This window comes from Heterodontus francisci, chromosome 6, assembly GCF_036365525.1.
Source record: "Heterodontus francisci isolate sHetFra1 chromosome 6, sHetFra1.hap1, whole genome shotgun sequence".
Classification (NCBI taxonomy): Eukaryota; Metazoa; Chordata; class Chondrichthyes; order Heterodontiformes; family Heterodontidae; genus Heterodontus; species Heterodontus francisci.
Window position 1 is genome coordinate 57,622,834 of NC_090376.1, and position 20,597 is coordinate 57,643,430.

At 44.1% G+C, this 20,597-nt stretch overlaps 1 protein-coding gene across 1 annotated transcript in view; it reads right to left on the reverse strand.

The window, feature by feature from the left end:
• LOC137370970 (protein THEM6-like) overlaps positions 1 to 3,764 on the reverse strand; it is a 36,707-nt gene extending 32,943 nt beyond the window's left edge. Inside the window, exon 1 of the mRNA XM_068032862.1 lies at positions 3,542 to 3,764. Within this exon, the coding sequence (XP_067888963.1) occupies positions 3,542 to 3,683 (142 nt within the window). The 5' untranslated portion in view covers positions 3,684 to 3,764. The remainder of the gene's footprint in view (positions 1 to 3,541) is intronic.
• Between the last annotated feature and the right edge of the window lie 16,833 nt (positions 3,765 to 20,597).

Sequence of the window (20,597 nt, forward strand, 5' to 3'; positions counted from 1 at the left end):
GAATGGAATTGCCTCTTGTGGACCATCACAATGGAATGTTGCACTTGTGACATTTTCCAGTCCACCCCCACAAACCTTAGATATCAAGTCAGAACAGAATTAAAGTTGAGCAGCTAGAGGACTTATTGCAGCTTAGGGGTGGGGAATTTTACTGGCGTGCCTCAAGAATGAATCACTGTTGGGATCGCTACTACATCTAATTTACATTAATAACTTAGATTCAGAAACTCATTCCGATCTAGTCAAATTTACAGACAATATCAAGCTAACAGGAGCAGCTTGAAGGTTAGGAGGCCGTCCAGGAATTACAGAACAAGATAAACAAAATGTGTAAGTGACCAGAACAAAGACCCATTAAATTATTGTAGGCAATTCTCAAATACTGTGCATAAAAAAAAAAATAGGCATTCTAAGTATCCCAAATTTATGTTGAGAAGTCTTTCATGTCAGGATCTCTATTTAAAGATTAACCTGAGCGGTCAGCAGAATCCACACCTTATAAGGTGAAGTATTAATACTGAGATATTATTGTTTTCCTCTTAAACATTCTCCAATGTATTCCTACAGTCCACTGTTTATCCATATGCTTTAATATTAAAACTGGAGTTTAATCCGGACAAATGTGAGGTAATGCATTTTGGAAGGTCTAATGCAGGTGGGAGGTATACAGTAAATGGCAGAACACTTAGGAGTATTGACAGGCAGAGAGATCTGGGCGTACAGGTCCACAGGTCACTGAAAGTGGCAACGCAGGTGGATAAGGTAGTCAAGAAGGCATACAGCATGCTTGCCTTCATCGGTCGGGGCATAGAGTATAAAAATTGGCAAGTCATGTTACAGCTGTACAGAACTTTAGTTAGGCCACACTTAGAATATTGCATGCAATTCTGGTCGCCACACTACCAGAAGGACGTGGAGGCTTTGGAGAGGGTACAGAGGAGGTTTACCAGGATGTTGCCTGGTCTGGAGGGCATTAGCTATGAGGAGAGGTTGGAAAAACTCTGATTGTTTTCACTGGAGCGATGGAGGTGGAGGGGCGACATGATAGAGGTTTACAAAGTTATGAGCGGCATGGACAGAGTGGATAGTCAGAAGCTTTTTCCCAGGGTGGAAGAGTCAGTTACTAGGGGACATAGGTTTAAGGTGCGAGGGGCAAAGTTTAGAGGGGATGTGCGAGGCAAGTTTGTTACACAGAGGGTGGTGAGTGCCTGGAACTTGCTGCCAGGGGAGGTGGTGGAAGCAGATACGATAGCGACATTTAAGAGACATCTTGACAAATATATGAATAGGAAGGGAATAGAGGGATATGGGCCCCGGAATTGCAGAAGGTGTTAATTTAGGCAGGCATCAAGATCGGCGCAGGCTTGGAGGGCCGAATGGCCTGTTCCTGTGCTGTACTGTTCTTTGTTCTTTGACTTAATTATCTCTAAATACAACGATCAGCAGGAGGCCAGGTGATTCTCACTGAATTTGTTGGTTGTGTATATTGCACCCATTTTGTGGTCAGCAAAACAACAGTACCTGCTGCTGTCCTGGAAGAAAATTGCCCACAAATATCCAGCCAGTTCTGTGGTGTGGATTTCACCTTTCCAGACATTTTATTTTATTTTATTTAGAGATACAGCACTGAAACAGGCCCTTCGGCCCACCGAGTCTGTGCCGACCAAGAACCACCCATTTATACTAACCCTACAGTAATCCCATATTTCCTACCACCTACCTACACTAGGGGCAATTTACAATGGCCAATTTACCTATCACCTGCAAGTCTTTGGCGGTGGGAGGAAACCGGAGCACCCGGCGAAAACCCATGCTGTCACAGGGAGAACTTGCAAACTCCGCAGAGTCAGTACCTAGAATTGAACCCGGGTCCTTGGAGCTATGAGGCTGCGGTGCTAACCACTGCGCTGTTTAATTTGAATCTGGCCTGGGGTCAAGGGGCCCTCCAGCAACAGCGATATCATCAAGCAGCATAAACAGCCAATCACATTGACAGCAAGTCAGGAAGTTAAAAGCACAGCTTATCCTTCACTTTTTAATAGTATTTTACTGAGAGCAAAATAAAAATTAGTACATACACATGGGATTAAGGTAGAAGCTGAAATATCAAACTTAGAAAAAAATATTAAAAATGAGGAAATATCAATGGAGAAACTTGAAATTCCAGAAATATAAAATTAGCTTTTCAGGGCCACAGAGGTTGTTCAGCAGTAATTATGAACTTAGAACGCCTTTAAAAATTCAGTTACACCTCATTCAACAAGATGTAACGTTTTCCAGAAGTTTTTAGATTGAGACTAATGCGTAAATGTGGAAATTCTTGTCAGTTCAATCATTTCTAATTGATTGCAGTCTGCGGGGACTACAACAGCACACTATCCGAAGCGTCGGTTCACTGGCAAAAACTTCTGGAGTTCACACATCTGCAATTCAGAAGTTGCTGTCAGTATTTCTACATTTCCCCAGAGTGTGTGCTGTTGAGACACCTGCAGAATGCAATCAATGAGAAATCTTATGAATTGACAAGAACTTCTACTCTTATGCTGTTAAGTCTTGCCATAAAAACCCTTGAAAAAATTATAAACTTGAAGAGATGTAACTGGATTTTTTAATAGCGTACTAACTTCAAATTACTGCTAACCACCCTCACTAGCCCTGAAAAGCTAATTTTATATTTGTGGAATGTCATTTCTCCACAAGTTCCACATACTTTTAAAAAATATAGTTTATCTTTTTCAAAATTTATCTTTATTTTAGCTTCTATCTGAATTCAATTATACCCATGTATTTTGCTATCTAACAGTTATTAAAAGTGAAGGATCTTAAGTGTTTTTAACTTCTGGTTTGATGTGTGTGAATACTTCAATGTTTGCTTACCTGCTTGTTGGCATCATTGCTGTTGCACATCAAGACATCTTCATGATTTGATGCCAGATTTAAACTGCCATCAGGAAAGGTGGAAACCATGCTACAGAGTTCACTAGATCCTTGTGGGCTGCTTTATTTGAGATGAGCGGCGAGTGCCCTTCCTCTGCTGCTGACTGCAAAATCTGGGCCATTATGTTATATAAAATAGACACCTCTCCATTTATCAAATAATTTCAGAGAATGATAATATGCTGTTGTGTAATGGCAACACACCAACATTGGAACCATGTTTTTCTCAGGAGAAATTTGATTATGTCCTGCTTTTTGGCCAATTTCCTTTGGGAAAATCTGCCTCCAGCTGTAATTGCCAAAGATAGGCCGGTTTCAGCCGCACCGTATTGTGGGTTGCTAATACCACCATTACTGTTGCCCTTCAAATGGGTTCACAGTGACCACAACCTCGTTAGATTAAAGGCTATCAGCTAATAGGCCTCGGTAAGGCTGGCGGGAAAAGCGCGTTATTTTACATAGATAAGAAAAGCAGTGAAAATCCTCCGCTGCCGGCCCTGTGATAGTGGGTTTCCGGCGATTCCAAATCAATGAGGGCGAAGCTGAGCTCGAGCTTCCGCCGCCCTGGTGCAATGAGCCGGCGCAGCTCTCCTTTCCTCCTTACCGCGAACCGTTTGCTCCTTCAGGAAATCCTTCACAGGAGCCTCGAATGAAGTGACCAGGAATACCATGACCCCACGCAAGAAATACCAGAAATCGAAAAAGGCGAACGGCAGCGCCGACAATACAGCCATGGCGAGCCACATGATGCCGGCTTAAGAGCAGGAAGAGGACAATAACTGTCCGCGGTTTCACCTTCGCCTCATCATCATCATCGGTGACTCCTCCTCCCGCGTCACAATACTGCCAGGAGGCGCGAGCTCCACCGGCAACCGGCCAAGAGATTTAAAAATACTATCAGATCCAGAAAGGTGCTGAGCACAAGCGTACTGCAAGTATCATTATCAGACTGCACACCATTATTGTCATTTGAAAAGGTTTATTAGAATTTAGGGGCAATTTGATTTAAGGGTTTAAGTACTTCCCTTTACTATTTACATATAAAATTTGGGGTTGCCTTTTATGTTAATGCCATTCTATTCTCATATTTTCTCTTTGCCAGTTTTATTTTCCTCTTCATTCACCTCTCAACCTATTGCAGTCATGGCTTTAAGGATGTAGCCTTATTGTCACTATCCTGACTGAGACATCTGTTACCATGCCATGCCAGCCTACTGTAGGTGCTAGATAACATCCAGGCTTGGGCTGACAAATGGCAAGTAACGTTTATACCACATAAGTACCAGGTAACCATCATCTCAAACAAACAAAATCCCAGCCACCTCCCTGACCTTCAACAGCACCACTATCGGCAAGGCCCTCACCATCAACGTGCTCATTAGATTCTTCCCTAGCAACAACCTCGGTGCAGACACACCAACTGGATGTGTAGAACTAAAGAGTTCTTTTCAAATAATCTCTCAGTCTGTCAATATCTGTACATAGGGCCAAAGTTGACAGGAGGAGAGAGGTCATGTGGGTGACCAGGAGGCCCTCAAGGTAAGCCCTCAGAAGGGAGTGGGAGCAGGGAGCCAGGGAGGTTAATTCCTGGAATCGGACCTTGAGGACCAGGCAGCAATGCCATAAGTTTAATAATCTCGCAGAGATGGTCAAGGTCAGTGAATACATCTTCAAAGGACATCTTCTATTCACCACACCACCAACCTGTCATGCTGTAGAATTCCCCATAACCCCATCACTCGCATCACCAGTCCCTAATAGTCAGGACTCAGGCCTAACATCCAGATACTCCAACTCGCCCTCACACACAAGCCAATATGTTAGTCTCACACCCAGCTCCTGCTGCCTCGGCATACCTCCAGCTATTCAGCTATGACAGGCACATCACCAAAACACAGTGCAACACAATTAATTACATTCTTTCCTGTCTCTTGCAAGACAAGGTGACCATAACCGCAAGGAGCAGAGTAGAACCAATCAGGGACAAAGATGCCTGTAGTTCCTAAGCCCTATAGAGGAGATGTTTCTCCACATCACTGGGTCAGCAGTAACAGAGTCTATGGCATCCGGTGTTGCTGAGAATATTAAGAATGATGGTATATTCCTGCGTTATGCCCCTTCTCAACTTGCAGCTCACCTTCATCTTGATGTATGACATGATGTGCAAGCTGGAGATGGTGGGCTCTCATCCCGGCGGTCCACTGACGCAGATGCACGGTTGCGGAGTGCGGGGGCTCATTTAAATGGAGGGGGCAGAGCGGCTGCCCCCAATGACGTAGAGGGGGCGGCTGCTCCGGAAATGGCATCTGGCGCCACCACGCAGGCGCCATTTTTAAAGGGCTACAAGCCCTTCATGTAAATTTAAATGTTTAAAAGGTCCTGCCGCACAAATCTTTGAAATAAAATTTTATTCAAACTTTGCATCACCTCTCCTAACCCCCTCCAATGAGTCCTCAATAAATAAAATTACCTCTACCCCCGAAAACCAATTTTCCAAACAACAAACAACTACCTTCAGAACATTTGATCCTCAACCCCTTCCCACCATCCCCACAACCAAAGCAGTTTCCCCTGCTCCTACACCCATCCCGAAGGAAAGATTTCACTGTTCCCTCTCCCCACCAGTGTCACACCTTGGAACTCCGGAGTTCCAAAGGCGCAGGGCGGCCGTAATATTGGTGTGGGATGGCCGCAGGGACAAGGTAAGTGGATTTAAATTTATTTCCATTCATTTTAATCGATAAATGAAGGCCCTGCTGACGAGCGGCAGGGGAGGCCACACCGAGGCCTCGCTGCCGCTGGTAAAATGCGGCAGGGCCTTGTCTGCGTTGGCGGTCATTGTGGGCCGCTCTTGTAACTATTTTATGGGCCCCCCAACCATGACCCCCGACGTCGAGGGGCTAGTAAAATTCAGCCCGGTGTGACCTTGGACCTCTTGCTTTCCAAACCACAGCACAGCACTGATGAAGAGGCCGGTCACTTGCAGTCAACAGCTCAAATACTGGCACTTTGCATACCTTAGGAAGCTAATATAGAGTCAGAGTCTGCACGTGGTGAATTACCTAACATGAGTGGCTGAAGCCAGGCCAGTGGGAAAGGATAGTTCATGTGCAACTCACCGGAGGGTGATGTCGTAGACGAGTTCTGCTGCATGGAACTTGGATGAGAACTTCGATGAGCTGGCATGCGGGAGAACACTGATGAGCATGCACACCAAGATGCTTGGTGCATTTGCAGGTGTGCCAGACAGCCTCGTGTCGCTATCAAGGAACATGGAGGTGTCTGTCCCTAACTTGGCAGAGGGCATCGCATAGAGTTTGAAGTCTACCCTTTCCACTGTGGAAGTGGTGGCCAACTCCATGACAGCACTAGGGCACCCAGCTGTGATGTATCTAGTGGCTAATGTTTCAGCTTCCACTGTAGAAGAGACCCAATATCTCAGTGCTGCAGTGGAAACTCAGATGGAGGTCATGAGATCCATGCTTACTGCCATTCAGGCTCAGACTGCTGCTATCATGGTTGCAGATCTCAATGCTCAAAGGGCATTCAGGTTCTTGCAACATTCCAACAATCTGTGCTCCAGCAAGATTACTAGGTTTGCTGAGGTGCCTCCTCGTGGGAGAGGCAGCGGCACCACGGAGCACAAATCTGCTGCTCTCTTAGGGTGACAGCATTAATGCTCCTACCACTCCACCAGGGCCCTTTGTCAGGAAAACCCTATATGCCAAATGGGGAATATGGACATATTAATTTCATCAGTTGGAAACTTATCTTAGACTTATAATAGAAAAAAAACCCTACAAGTAACTTTTTTAAAACTAGCAGCCAAGATGACCATTGCCATTTATATCTGAAATACCAAGAGATTGAACTGGAGACAAAAAATCTAACAAGAAGCCCAGCCAGGACAATGGCTTGCTCTGTGATTGAATTACCTAGAATGGTTTCATTAGCATGGCCGTAAAGGCCATTCCCATCCATTGACTTTGAAAGAGCCAACCCCCTCCAAGTATGAATGGACATCCTCAGGCATGTAGAACCTTGAATTTCATTAGAAAATTCCATAAAAACCTCATTAGAAACAAAGGGGGATTGAGAAGAGCCATGTGACCACCTGTTCATCTCTGAAGAAACATTTTTTTATTACACAGGCAGGCAGTAACTGGGTGTACGACAGCACAGAAGGCTGCTGCCCCCCCTGTCTCCCTCTCTCTTCCCAGAAAACATCAAGTGAAAATTGTCTGCGACTGGGGGATCCTCCAAGCCTACAGACTGCTACAGCCAGCAACGAGGGGAAGAGAACCAACTACAGATTCTGCCTCCAGGAAAACCAAGAGCAAAACAAGCCAGCCAAAATACACTTTGACCAGTGAGGACTTCAAGAATACAGCTTCAGCCCAGGACTACTGGATTTACAGACTGTATTTAAATTCCATTTATTCTGGACTTTAAGCCAGTCACCAAATCTAATCTATTTGTGTGCGTGTGATTCTTGTGTGAATGTATGTGTGAATGTGAGGCATACTTTTAGTATTTTTAAATATTTTTAAATCTGGTTAGAGTGTTAAGTATAATAAACTTACCTCTTTCTTGCTTAAACTCAAGAAAATCTGTCCGATTGGTTCCTTCACTATCACATAAAAGGAAAAAGGTAAAACACTCACTGAGGTGGTATGCACAACCACTGTTTAAAAAAATAAACCCTATTGTGGTCAAATAAGAGGAAGGGCGAGAGGGGAGTCTGAGACCCCCTCCTCACCTGGCCGTAACACCTTGCTATAGTTTCTCAGCCAGCCAGTACAGACTGTTGTCGCCCATGCCAAGCTGGTGTAGTATGAACCTGGGTCCTGAAGGCCCAGAGCGGCATGAGGGAATCCTGTGAGACCATCTGTAGTCCCCCCTCACGAGTGATAGTAGTCTTCTACCAACAATACTGCAGGTGCTGGGAAGCAATGCATAGGAGCACTAGGATGGGCAACAGCACCTGTAAGACAGGCACTAAGAGAATGTACAAGGGTGAATAGTTCACGTTTGCTTGTATCATTGGATGTGTTATTTGATAAAGATGTCATGGTAAAGCTTTCATTGGTGGCTTTTATTGTAGAATTCTGGCTAAAGACACTGGGATGTGATATTGCAGATGACTGAGGAGGTGGGCTATAGTGGAGTAATGGTGGTGAATGCCATCTAAAGGGAACGAGAGTTTGAGTAGGTGCTCACAAGCAACCCATCTGGAGTGAAAATTTCCTGAATGGCTTTCCTCTGACTCCTCACCTTCTTCCTCCTCTCCGCAGCCTCTGCTCCATCTCCCTGTTGTTGAAGCCCCGGAGGCACTACATTTGCAGCCCAACGCCTATTGCAGCCTTTGTGTGAACAGGTTGTCAAATCGTCTGCCCTCCCTGTGAGGACGCAGGAACACTCACTGCCAAATCCAGCAACTCACTGCCACACCTCCAAAAACAATTCTGTACTTTGACAAAGTTTGCAATAGCATAAGTTAGACTAAATCACCTTACCACTGGTTGGAGTCATAGCTAGCACAAAGGAAGATGGCTGTGGTTGTTGAACGCCAATCATCTCAGCCCCAGGACATGGCTGCAGGAGTTCCTCAGGGTAGCGTCTTAGGCCCAACCATATTTAGTTGCTTCATCAATGACTTTCCCTCCATCATAACGTCAGAAGTGGGGATATTCGCTGATGATTGCGCAGTGTTTAGTAGCATTCACAACTTCTCAGATACTGAAGCAGTGCATGCTCACATGTAGCAAGATCTGGACAAGGCACAAGTCAGGAGTGTAATGGAATACTCTGCACTTGCCTGGATAAGTGCAACCCCAACAACACTCAAGAAGCTCAACACCATACAGGACAAAGCAGCTCGCTCGATCAGCACCCCATCCACCACCTTAAACATTCGCTCCCTCCACAATTGGTGTACAGTAGCAGCAATGTGTTCCATCTATAACGTACACTGTAAAACTCACCAAGGCTCCTTCAGCAGCACCTTCCAAACCTGTGACCCCAATTACTAGAAGGACAAGGGCAACAGACGCATGGGAACACCACCATCCCACCACCTGCAAGTTCCCCTGCAAGCCACACACCATCCTGACTTGGAACTACACTGGCATTCCTTCACTGTCGCTGAGTCAAAAACTTGGAACCCTTTCCTAACAAGTCTGTTACTGTACCTTCACTACATGGATTGCAGCGGTTCAAGAAGGCAGCTCACCACCACATTTTCAAGGACAGTTAGGGATGGGCAACAAATGCTGGCCTTGCCAGCGATGCTCACATCCCATGAAGGAATTTTTTTTTAAAACCCTGCAAGTTGGATAGCTGGTGCTTTAATGCTAGTGGGGGATCTGTCTTGCAGCAGATCCCATGTTCTTTGGTGAGTGACAACCAAATGCATTCAGTGGACCTGCGCAGTCCAAGTTTGGAATATACATCAAATCAGCCGGCTGTTTGATGTCAGAATCTGACCAGCTGGGAAGTTTCTGGCACACACAAGACACATCCGCGCAAGTGTCCTTCCCAGCATGGGGTGCTGCGCCAGAAATGCTGCGTGCCTCACTCAGTGGGTTTCTGAATTTTTTGATCAGTGTATAGATGGGAGCAGGAAGTTACAAAAGGGCATGGACAGATTAGGTAAGTGATCAAAATTCCACAGATGGAGTTCAATGTGGGGGAATGTGAGGTCATCCACTCTGGATCCAAGAAAGACAAATTGAAATATGTTCCAAATGGTGAGCGACCAGGAGCTGTGGAGGAACAAAGGGTATTTAAGTTTTTTTTTTAATCGCTAAAAGCTAGTGTACAGAAACACAAAATAATGAAAAAGGCAAATAGAATGTTGGGCCAACCTTGGTCCTCATCAAAATAATCTGGGCAAACTGACTGTGGGGCCGTAGGCATGAATTTTGGACCAGCTGTCTCACTGGCAGTGATCTGAGGTAAGTGCTGGCTGGAAGGTGGGTGATGGGGAAGACGGAGAGGGCAGTGGGGGTGGGAGTGGGGATGTGGACAGCAGAGAAGGGGAAAAGAGTGGGAGGAGAGTGGTGGTGGCTAATTGTGGCCAGCCGCAGCCCTCAGGAGTACTTGGGCTGAGACCTGGAGTCAAATACAGCCAAAGGCCAGTAAATAGTGTTACAGACAGGTGAGAGATGATAGGGATGGTTCCCTTTTTTTCCACCTCTCAACTGACCAGAGACAGTGTGCCTTTAAAATAAATGTTTTTTTTATCCGAGTACTTTAATTATCAAGAACAGACAAATGACAGGTTTTCTCATAAGTTTAAAAAAAGATAAATGTTTATTATACAACATCCAAAATATATGCAAAACACCCACCCTCACATTCAGACACATACACATACACACGCAAGAAAAGATAGAGATTATAAAGATAATCTTGTTTTATGAAGAGAGATTGAGCAGTTTAGGCCTTTACTCTCTAGAGTTTAGAAAACTGAGAGGAGATCTAATTGAGGTATGTAAGATGATTAAGGGGATTGACAAAGTAGACGTAGAGAGGATGTTTCCTCTTGTGGGGCAATCCAGAACGAGAGATCGTAGTTTTAGGATAAGGGGTAGCAGATTTAAAACTGAGATGAGAAATTACTTCTCTCAAAGGGTCGTAAGTCTGTGGAATTCACTATCCCAGAGTGCAGTGAATGCCATGACATTGAGAAAATTTGAGGAGATAGACAGATTTTTAATTAAAAATGGGTTGAAGGGTTATGGAGAACAGGCAGGAAAGTGGAGTTGAGGCCAAGGTTAGATCAGCCATGATCGTATTGAATGGCGGGGCAGGCTCGAGGGGCTGAATTGCCTACTCCTGCTCCTAGTTCTTATAACATGTGCTAGGTTTGATGACTTTTAAAGAGTTGTCTGTAAAACTTGCTTTTCCCTGGGGTGAAGACTTGAAACAGTGCAGGCCTGTAGTCTTTTCCCTTGTTCACTGAAGAAAGACTTTGGAGCTTCAGAACGACGGATGCGCTGTTGCAGACTGCTTTTGTTATATTCCAGCCAATGGTCAATGGCAAAGTCTTGATATAATTTCTCAAATAGGATGTTCAAGGCCAAACTCCAGTCACTGTCTATGTGTAGTTCAAAGCTGGTAATCTTAGGCAGGGTCCTTTCTCTTCAATAGAACAGATGGATCTCCTATGTCTGCCTGGAATATACCTTTATTAAAGATCCTTATCAGAAACCTAATTTCTGTCATGTAACCATAGTTTCTCTTTCCATTGTCTTTATAAATGGTTTTCGATGGTGAGGCCATTGTTAGACAATGGAGTCTGGGTGTCATTCATTCTCATCTCACCATGATAAAGTAGGGCTTTTCACACTGTCATGCTAGGCCCCCACCTGCCAAGAATGAGACACATTAATTTTGTCATGATTTTAAACTGTTACTGGAATGAAGAAAGGACTTGTTAAACAGGTTAGACGTAGCTGGAAAAGACATTTGCGTATTAACAGATGATGCCTGGAAGGACAAAAGACCATTCCCTGACACATTCAACCCACAATGGACCTTGACCACCAGGTTGTGCGTAAGAGGAGCATTCCAGAGACTGCTAAGGTGATACAATCCAAGACGTGGTCAGACCAGTTAGTCACATGACTAACCTGCTTGGCAACCTGGGTTTTTCTGAATTGTACAAACAGTTTGAACTCAGAAAGACTTTTTTCTCCTGAACTGAGAAGATCTCTCCTGTCTGCTCCCATCTCCTTCTCACAAGCCTCTGAATCCACTGAAGACACATGAAGCCCAAGAGAGAAAAGTTTCCTACAGCGAACAAGGTTTAAGAAGAATACTGGGCCCCAATGAAAAGCAAGATCTACCTACAATCAAGGACTCTACAGTGAGCTCGAAGAACCATAACAAAAACTCTTCAGATATTGCTTCAAGCTTTTCACTTTATTTTTTCTTCTGCTCTTTTCTGTCTCTATTTGCATGTGTGTATCACGTATGCATGCTAGCGTGGGCGCGTCCTGTATCTGTAGGCGTCAACCGAATTAGAGTTTAAGTTTAATAAATTTTAACTTTTCTCTTTAAACCTAAGAAAACCTGTTTGTGCTGGTTTCTTTGCTTTATAATTGGAAAGCGGTGAACAAGGATTCACCAAGGGGGAGCTAAAAACAGTGTGTTTAAAATTAAACCCAGTTACGGTAAGACCAGGTGAAGGCTGAAAGGGAACCCTAGAGCTCTTTCCCACTTGGTTGTAACAACACCCATTCTTTGGCTTTTGAGTTTGGAGTCAAAAAGTCTGCAACATCATTATTAACCCAATCAGTTGGAGATAACCAGCCATTTCCACAGAAAAGGCCTTATGCATTTTAATGATTTCTCAGGGATGTGTCCAGAAAGGTCATTTGTATTTTAGTGACTTCTCCAAAACTTGTCCAGAAATGAAAATTAGCTCAGGGTTCTTTCAGTTCTATGTGTATTGGCAGGAAAGGAAGGGTCACCTGACTCTTACTCCATTTTGTTTACAAGAAAAGTGTCCATTTCGGGTTTACTTCATAAGTTCATTTTATAGTTCATAAGTTCAGACTGCGTGGGTGTGACAATAGGCAGGGGTTGAGGCCATGAGGTAGGCCAGGGTTAAGCAGAGAAGCAGGCATGGAAGTGAACAAGGGGCTGTGGTTTGAGGCCGGGAGATGGGTAGTACCATGAGTTAAAATGGTGGTAAAAATATTAGGAAAATCATGAGTGAAATGCAGTTTAAATACTGACATTTAAATGGCATAATTTTTAAATTTATATTGATATAAATCTGTTGCATGTTTAATGTTTTATGGTGTAAACATTTGTTGTATCTATGTGCATCAACATCTGCAGTTATCAAAGTTTTCAAAAAGTATTCTGCCATGATAAGATAATATAATTGTTTGCACCATAGTTTGATGTCAGTTTTGGTTTCACCTTTAATTCAGAACTGGAAACTGAATTAGTAAATCCATAGCTATGTGCATATTCATTATTTGCCAGTAGTTGCTATGTTAAAATATACAATTCAACACAGTACCCAGTGCTGAGGTCCACATTTTGCCATCAAATGACCTTACCCCCAGACTCGAGCATGGGTAAATGGCAAATACACTAAATAGCAAAAAAGCATCCTAGCCTCACACACATAATGATGAGCTGACCTTGAGTTGAACTCCGATATGAGAAAACTATTCAGAATATGAAATTATTTGCATACACTTTTTCTTATGGGCCTCATTTGAGCTCTAGAATGGGGTATTGAAACCAATTAGAAAATTTTATTTGAGGTGATCGTAATAAACTCAGCTAAAAGTGAAACTCTGAAATTCCAGGGGGTCTACTTTTAATAAAGAGCTAATTTCCCTTATTATTGTAGAACATAAAAAGTAGGTATATACTATTTTGCTTCTGAAGATTCTATTCAATCAAATTTATAAAGAACATAAGAAATAGGAGCAGGAGTAGGCTATTAAGCCCTCCAGCCTGCTCCGCTATTCAATAAGATCATGGTAAATAGTACATGCGCGATGCCAATATCATCACCCTCTATAAAAACAAAGGTGACTGCGGTGACTGCAACAACTACCGTGGAATCTCCCTGCTCAGCATAGTGGGGAAAGTCTTCACTCGAGTCGCTTTAAACAGGCTCCAGAAGCTGGCTGAGTGTGTCCACCCTGAGGCACAGTGTGGCTTTCGAGCAGAGAAATCGACCATTGACATGCTGTTCTCCCTTAGTCAGCTACAGGAGAAATGCCGCGAACAACAGATGCCCCTCTACGTTGCTTTCATTGATCTCACCAAAGCCTTTGACCTCGTCAGCAGACGTGGTCTCTTCAGACTACTAGAAAAGATCGGATGTCCACCAAAACTACTAAGTATCATCACCTCATTCCATGATAATATGAAAGGCACAATTCAGCATAGCGGCGCCTCATCAGACCCCTTTCCTATCCTGAGTGGCGTGAAACAGGGCTGTGTTCTTGCACCTACACTGTTTGGGATTTTCTTCTCCCTGCTGCTCTCACACGCGTTCAAGTCTTCAGAAGAAGGAATTTTCCTCCACACAAGATCAGGTGGGAGGTTGTTCAACCTTGCCCGCCTAAGAGCGAAGACCAAAGTACGGAAAGTCTCATCAGGGAACTCCTCTTTGCTGACGATGCTGCATTAACATCTCACACTGAAGAGTGTCTGCAGAGTCTCATCGACAGGTTTGTGGCTGCCTGCAACGAATTTGGCCTAACCATCAGCCTCAAGAAAACGAACATCATGGGACAGGACGTCAGAAATGCTCCACCCATCAATATTGGCGACCACGCTCTTGAGGTGGTTCAAGAGTTCACCTACCTAGGCTCAACTATCACCAGTAACCTGTCTCTTGATGCAGAAATCAACAAGCACATGGGAAAGGCTTCCACTGCTATGTCCAGACTGACCAAGAGAGTGTGGGAAAATGGCGCACTGACATGGAACACAAAAGTCCGAGTGTATCAAGCCTGTGTCCTCAGTACCTTGCTCTACAGCAGCGAGGCCTGGACAATGTATGTCAGCCAAGAGCGACGTCTCAATTCATTCCATCTTCGCTGCCTCCGGAGAATCCTTGGCATCAGGTGGCAGGACCGCATCTCCAACATAGTAGTCCTCGAGGCGGCCAACATCCCCAGCTTACACACACGACTGAGTCAGCGGCACTTGAGATGGCTTGGCCATGTGAGCCGCATGGAAGATGGCAGGATCCCCAAGGACACATTGTACAGCGAGCTCGCCACTGGTATCAGACCTACCGGCCGTCCATGTCTCTGCTTTAAAGACGTCTGCAAACGCGACATGAAGTCCTGTAACATTGATCACAAGTCGTGGGAGTCAGTTGCCAGCGATCGCCAGAGCTGGCGGGCAGCCATAAAGGCGGGGCTAAAGTGTGGCGAGTCGAAGAGACTTAGCAGTTGGCAGGAAAAAAAACAGAAGCGCAAGGGGAGAGCCAACTGTGTAACAGCCCCGACAACCAATTTTTTCTGCAGCACCTGTGGAAGAGTCTGTCACTCTAGTATTGGCCTTTATAGCCACTTCAGGCGCTGCTCCACAAACCACTGACCACCTCCAGGCGCTTACCCATTATCTCCCGAGACAAGAAGGCCAAAGAAGAAGAAGATCTGATTATGGCCTTAAGTCTACTTTCCTGCCAGCCTCCCATAACGCTTGTCTTCCCCTGTAGATCAAAAATCTGTCTCACTCAGCCTTGAATATATTCAATGACCCAACCTCCACTGCTCTCTGGGGAAGAGAATTCCAAAGATTAATGCCCCTGGGAAAAGGAATTCCTCCTCATTTCCATCTTATTTTGAAACTGTGCCCCCGAGTTCTAGATTCCTCCATGAGGGGAAACATACTTTCAGCACCTACCCAGTCAAGCCCTCTCAGAATCTTATATGTTTCAATAAGATCACCTCTGATTCTTGTAAACTCCAATGAGCATAGGCACAACCTACTCAACCTTTGCTCATAAGACAACCCCTTCATCCTAGAAATCAGCTTAGTGAACCTTCTCTGAACTGCTTCCAAAGCAAATGTATATCCTTCCTTAGGTAAGGAGACCAAAACTATATGCAGTGCTCTAGGTGCGCTGTCACCAATACCCATACAGCTGTAGCAAGACTTGCCTACTTTTATGCATCATCCCCCTTGCAATTAAGGCCAATATTCCATTTTACTTCCAAATTACTTGCCATACCTGCACGCTAACATTTTGTGATTCATGTATAAGGGCGTCCAGATCCCCCTGTACTGCAGCATTCTGCAGTCTCTCCATGTAAAATAATATTCTGCTTTTCTATTCTTCCTGCCAAAGTGGACAACCTCACATCTTACCTCACATTATACTTCATCTGCCAAATTTTTGCCCACTGACTTAACCTATCTATATCTCTATCAGAACTTGCCTTCCTACCCATCTTTGTATCGTCCGCAAACTTGGCTACAATACACTCGATCCCTTCATCCAAGTTATTAATATAGATTGTAAATAGTTGAGGCCCAGAACTGAGCTCTGTGGCACTCCACTAGTTACAGTTTGCCATCCTGAAAATGCCCCATTTATCCCGACTCTCTGTTTCCTGTTAGTTAGGCAATCCTCTATCCATGCTAATATATTACACAACACCATGAACTCTTACCTTGTGCAGTAACCTTTTATGTGACACCTTATTGAATGACTTTTGGAAATCCAAATACACTACATCTACTAGTTCCCCTTTATCCACCCTGCTTGTTCCATCCTCTAAGAACTCTAGTGACGCAGTGGTTAGCACCGCAGCCTCACAGCTCCAGCAACCCAGGTTTCGGTTCTGGGTACTGCCTGTGCAGAGTTTGAAAGTTCTCCCTGTAATTGCGTGGGTTTCCGCTGGGTGTTCCGGTTTCCTCCCACAGCAAAAGACTTGCAGGTTGATAGGTAAATTGGCCATTGTAAATAGCCCCTTGTGTAGGTAGGTGGTAGGAGAATTGAGGGAAGGTGGGGATGTGGTAGGGAATATGGGATTAATGTAGGATTTAGTATAAATGGGTGGTTGTTGGTCGGCACAGACTCAGTGGGCTGAAGGGCCTGTTTCAGTACTGTATCACTCTATGACAATTTTCCTTTCACAAACTATGTTGACTCTGCTTGGTTGTATCATGATTTTCTAAATGTCCTGCTACTACATCCTTAATAATGGATTCCAGCATTTTCCCAATGGCAGATGTTAGGCTAACTGGCCAATAGTTTCCTGCTTTCTATCTCCTTCCTTTCTTGAATAGAGGTGTTATATTTGCGGTTGTCCAATCCACTGGGACCTTTCCTGAATCTAGGGAATTTTGGAAGATTATAACCAATACATCCACTTTCTCTGCAGACACTTCTTTTAAGACCCGAGGATGCAGACCATCAGGTCCAGGGGACTTGTCAACCTTTAGTCCCATTAGCTTTCCTCATACTTTTTCTTTAGTGATTGTGATTGTTTTAAGTTCCTCTCTCCCATTTGCCTCTTGATTTTCTACTATTCTTTGGATGCTTTTTGTGTCTTCCTGTGAAAACAGATACAAAATACTTGTTCAAAGTCTCTGCCATTTCCTTGTTTCCCATTATTAATTCCCCAGTCTCATCCTCTAAGGGACCAATGCTTACTTCAGCTACTCTTTTCCTTTTGATACATTTGCAGAAGCTTTTACTGTCTGTTTTTACATTATATTTCTTGCTAGTTAGCTTTAAAGAAAGGAACACAACAAATCAGGATGCATCTATAACAATGCCAATTTTGCATTTCTCAAGCATTCAAGTTTATTCTTTTGGATAGCAAATGTTAAAATAAAAAATTCAAACCAAAATGGTAGCTGCTCACAATTTCCATGTGGTCAATTTCATTAAAACACAAACTCAGTAACAGGATGAGAAAAGACCAGCCAATCAAGTTGGGCGTGGCAGTGTAGTGGTTATGTTACCAGACTAGTGATCTAGAGGCCTTGGCTAATAATAGAGACTGAGAGTTCAAAATCCCATCATTGCAATTTGAGAATTTGAATTCAATCTTAATAAGATGGTATGAAATGTCACCATAGAAGTGACCATGTCATAAAAATTCAACTTGTTACTTATTGCTTTTTAGGAAAGGAAACTTTAGCTATGAGTGATTCCAGTTCAAAAGGAGGCGGTGGCATAGTGCTAATGTCACTGGACTAGTAATCCAGAGTCCAGGCTAATGCCCTGGGGACAAAGGTTCGAATCCCACCATGGCAGATGTTGAAATTTGAATTCAATTAATAAATCTGGAATTAAATCTAGTCTAATGGTGACCATGAAACAATGGTCTATTGTTGTAAAAACCCATCTGGTTCACTAATTTCCTTTGGGGAAGAAAATCTGCTGTCCTTACCTGGTCTGGCCTACACGTGACTCCAGACCCACAGCAATTTGGTTGACTCTTAAATGCCCTCTAAAATGGCCTACAAGCCACTCAGTTCAAGGGTAATTAGGGATGGGAAATATATGCTGGCCTAGTCAGCAATGCCCACATCCCACAAATGAATATTAAAAAAAGTTCCACACCAACATGGTTGACTCTTACAGAAGCAAAATACTGCGGATGCTGGAAATCTGAAATAAAATCAGAAAATCATGGAAATACTCAACAGATCAGTTAGCATCTGAGGAGAGAGAAAGGGAGTTAACGTTTCAGGTCTCTGACTTTTCGTCAGAACTGCTTGACTGGTGGCCTCAGAAGCCACTCAGTCATATCAAACTGCTACTAAAGGTTCAAGAAGGCCTATGAACACCTTCTCCATAAACATCAGCCTTGTCAGTGGTACTCACATCCTAAACATGTATAAATAACTCATACAATTGCAATCATACTTCTCAAACATCTGAATTGTGACTTAAGAGAATACAAATTCTAGGAATTATAGCTTGGTGTCCAATTTATGTGCACCAGGAATAGGAAAGGATAAGATCTTGAGAAAATGAGAGACTAATAGAGGCAGAAAAGTAATTAAGGTAGACAGAAACAGGGAGAGAACAAGAAACATAGAAAAAGAAAATGGGAGATTTTGACGTGACTTAATTATTCTGACATTTATTTATTTACTGTTGCCCCTTGGTTTAAATTATTTAGCACCTCCTTCCCCCTGCACCGAATTCCCACTCTCATCAAATTCTCGTTGCCACTCTGTTTAGCCAATTCTCCAAACTCTGTGTTCAGAGACATCCCTCTAATATATACCCTTTTAAAAAGGTATATTTTCCTGTCAGTGGCGAAGCGGTGGTATTTGCCGCTGACTGTACAAAAAAATCTGTACTTACCTGGTTTGTAGACTGCAGCAAAAACTTCCTCTTCTTGCTGCAGGAGGGCTTAACGTCAGGAGAAACAGCGAGGTCTTCCAGCTTGGTGCATTGCCGTCGAAGCCACACCCCGAGTGACGGCAAGAGCTGAAGACACAGTTATCAACTTTTGAATACTTTTGACACTTTTATAACAGTTTTTAAAAGGCTGCTGAGATCTACCCTTTGGATATCAACGCTACCTGGCTCCTCTTCCCGCAGCCCGGCTCCTCTGCCTCCTCCTCTGCTCCTCCGCAACCAGCCCCCCCTCCCCAACCTTCACCACCACCACACCACCGCCACCGGCTCCTCAGTCCCGCCAATGTCAGATGTCAGAAACAGCACTTGATAGGAGGGGAAAACACAGCAAAACCGCCTGAGATTTATTCCTCCCATCAAGTGCTGTTTCTGACATTGGCAGGGGAGGTGGGGCGTGGGACGAGGAGCCAGGGGTGCCGGTGTGAGGGGGGGGGGGGGGGAGGGGACATTCATATTTACATTTTCAGAGTCATGATCTGAAAGTCTGAGAGGGTGAAACTTATTGTTCTTCAAGTGTTATACCCCTGCAGTCTCTGCTTTTCAAAAAGGTCTTTGATCTGAGTTCTTTGTTGTCCTGTTAACTAAGATCCCTGTCTTGTCTTTAAGCAGAGTTGCTGTGAGGTCACCTGACCTCTCTGACTGTCTTAAACTTTTAAAAATGACAGTTTTTGAAAGATAATCATGCTACAAAGTCCATTGTTCATAACACCTCCCCCCTAAAAATAGAAATTTCATTACCATAGTAATGACTTTACCACAACATTATCAACATATAACATTGTAAACATTTCCGTTATTAACATTTTACACTTTACACAGGTAAGAACAATATTTTATATCTGAGTTGCTTTCCTTCATTATACGCACAGTGGCAGCAGTGTGTACCATCTTCAAGATGCACTGCAGCAATGCACCAAGGCTCCTTAGACAGCACCTTCCAAACCCACGACCTCTACCAACTAAAAGGACAAGGGCAGCAAATGCATGGGAACACCACCACCTGCAAGTTCCCCTCCAATTGGCCATTGTAAATTGCCCCTAGAGTAGGTAGGTAGGTGGTAGGAGAATGGTGGGGATGTGGTCGGGAATATGGGATTAATGTAGGATTAGTATAAATGGGTGGTTGTTGGTTGGCACAGACTCAGTGGGGCCGAAGGGCCTGTTTCAGTGCTGTATCTCTCTATAATCATCCTGACTTGGAACTATATTGCCAATCCTTCACTGTCACTGGGTCAAAATCCTGGAACTCCCTTCCTAACAGCATTGTGGGTGTACCTACACCACATGGACTGCAGCGTTTCAAGAAGGCAGCTCACCACCACCTTCTCAAGAGCAATTAGGAGGAGTTGCATTACTGGTCAAAGAGGATATCACAGCTGTGCTGAAGGAGGGCACTATGGAGGACTCGAGCAGTGAGGCAATATGGGCAGAACTCAGAAATAGGAAGGGTGCGGTAACAATGTTGGGGCTGTACTACAGGCCTCCCAACAGCGAGCGTGAGATAGAGGTACAAATTTTCCCAACATTGACTGGGATTCACTTAGTGTTAGAGGTCTAGATGGAGCAGAATTTGTAAGGAGCATCCAGGAGGGTTTTCTAGAGCAGTATGTAAATAGTCCAACTCGGGAAGGGGCCATACTGGACCTGGTGTTGGGGAATGAGCCCGGCCAGGTGGTTGAAGTTTCAGTAGGGGACTACTTTGGGAATAGTGATCACAATTCCGTAAGTTTTAGAATACTCATGGACAAAGACGAGAGTGGTCCGAAAGGAAGAGTGC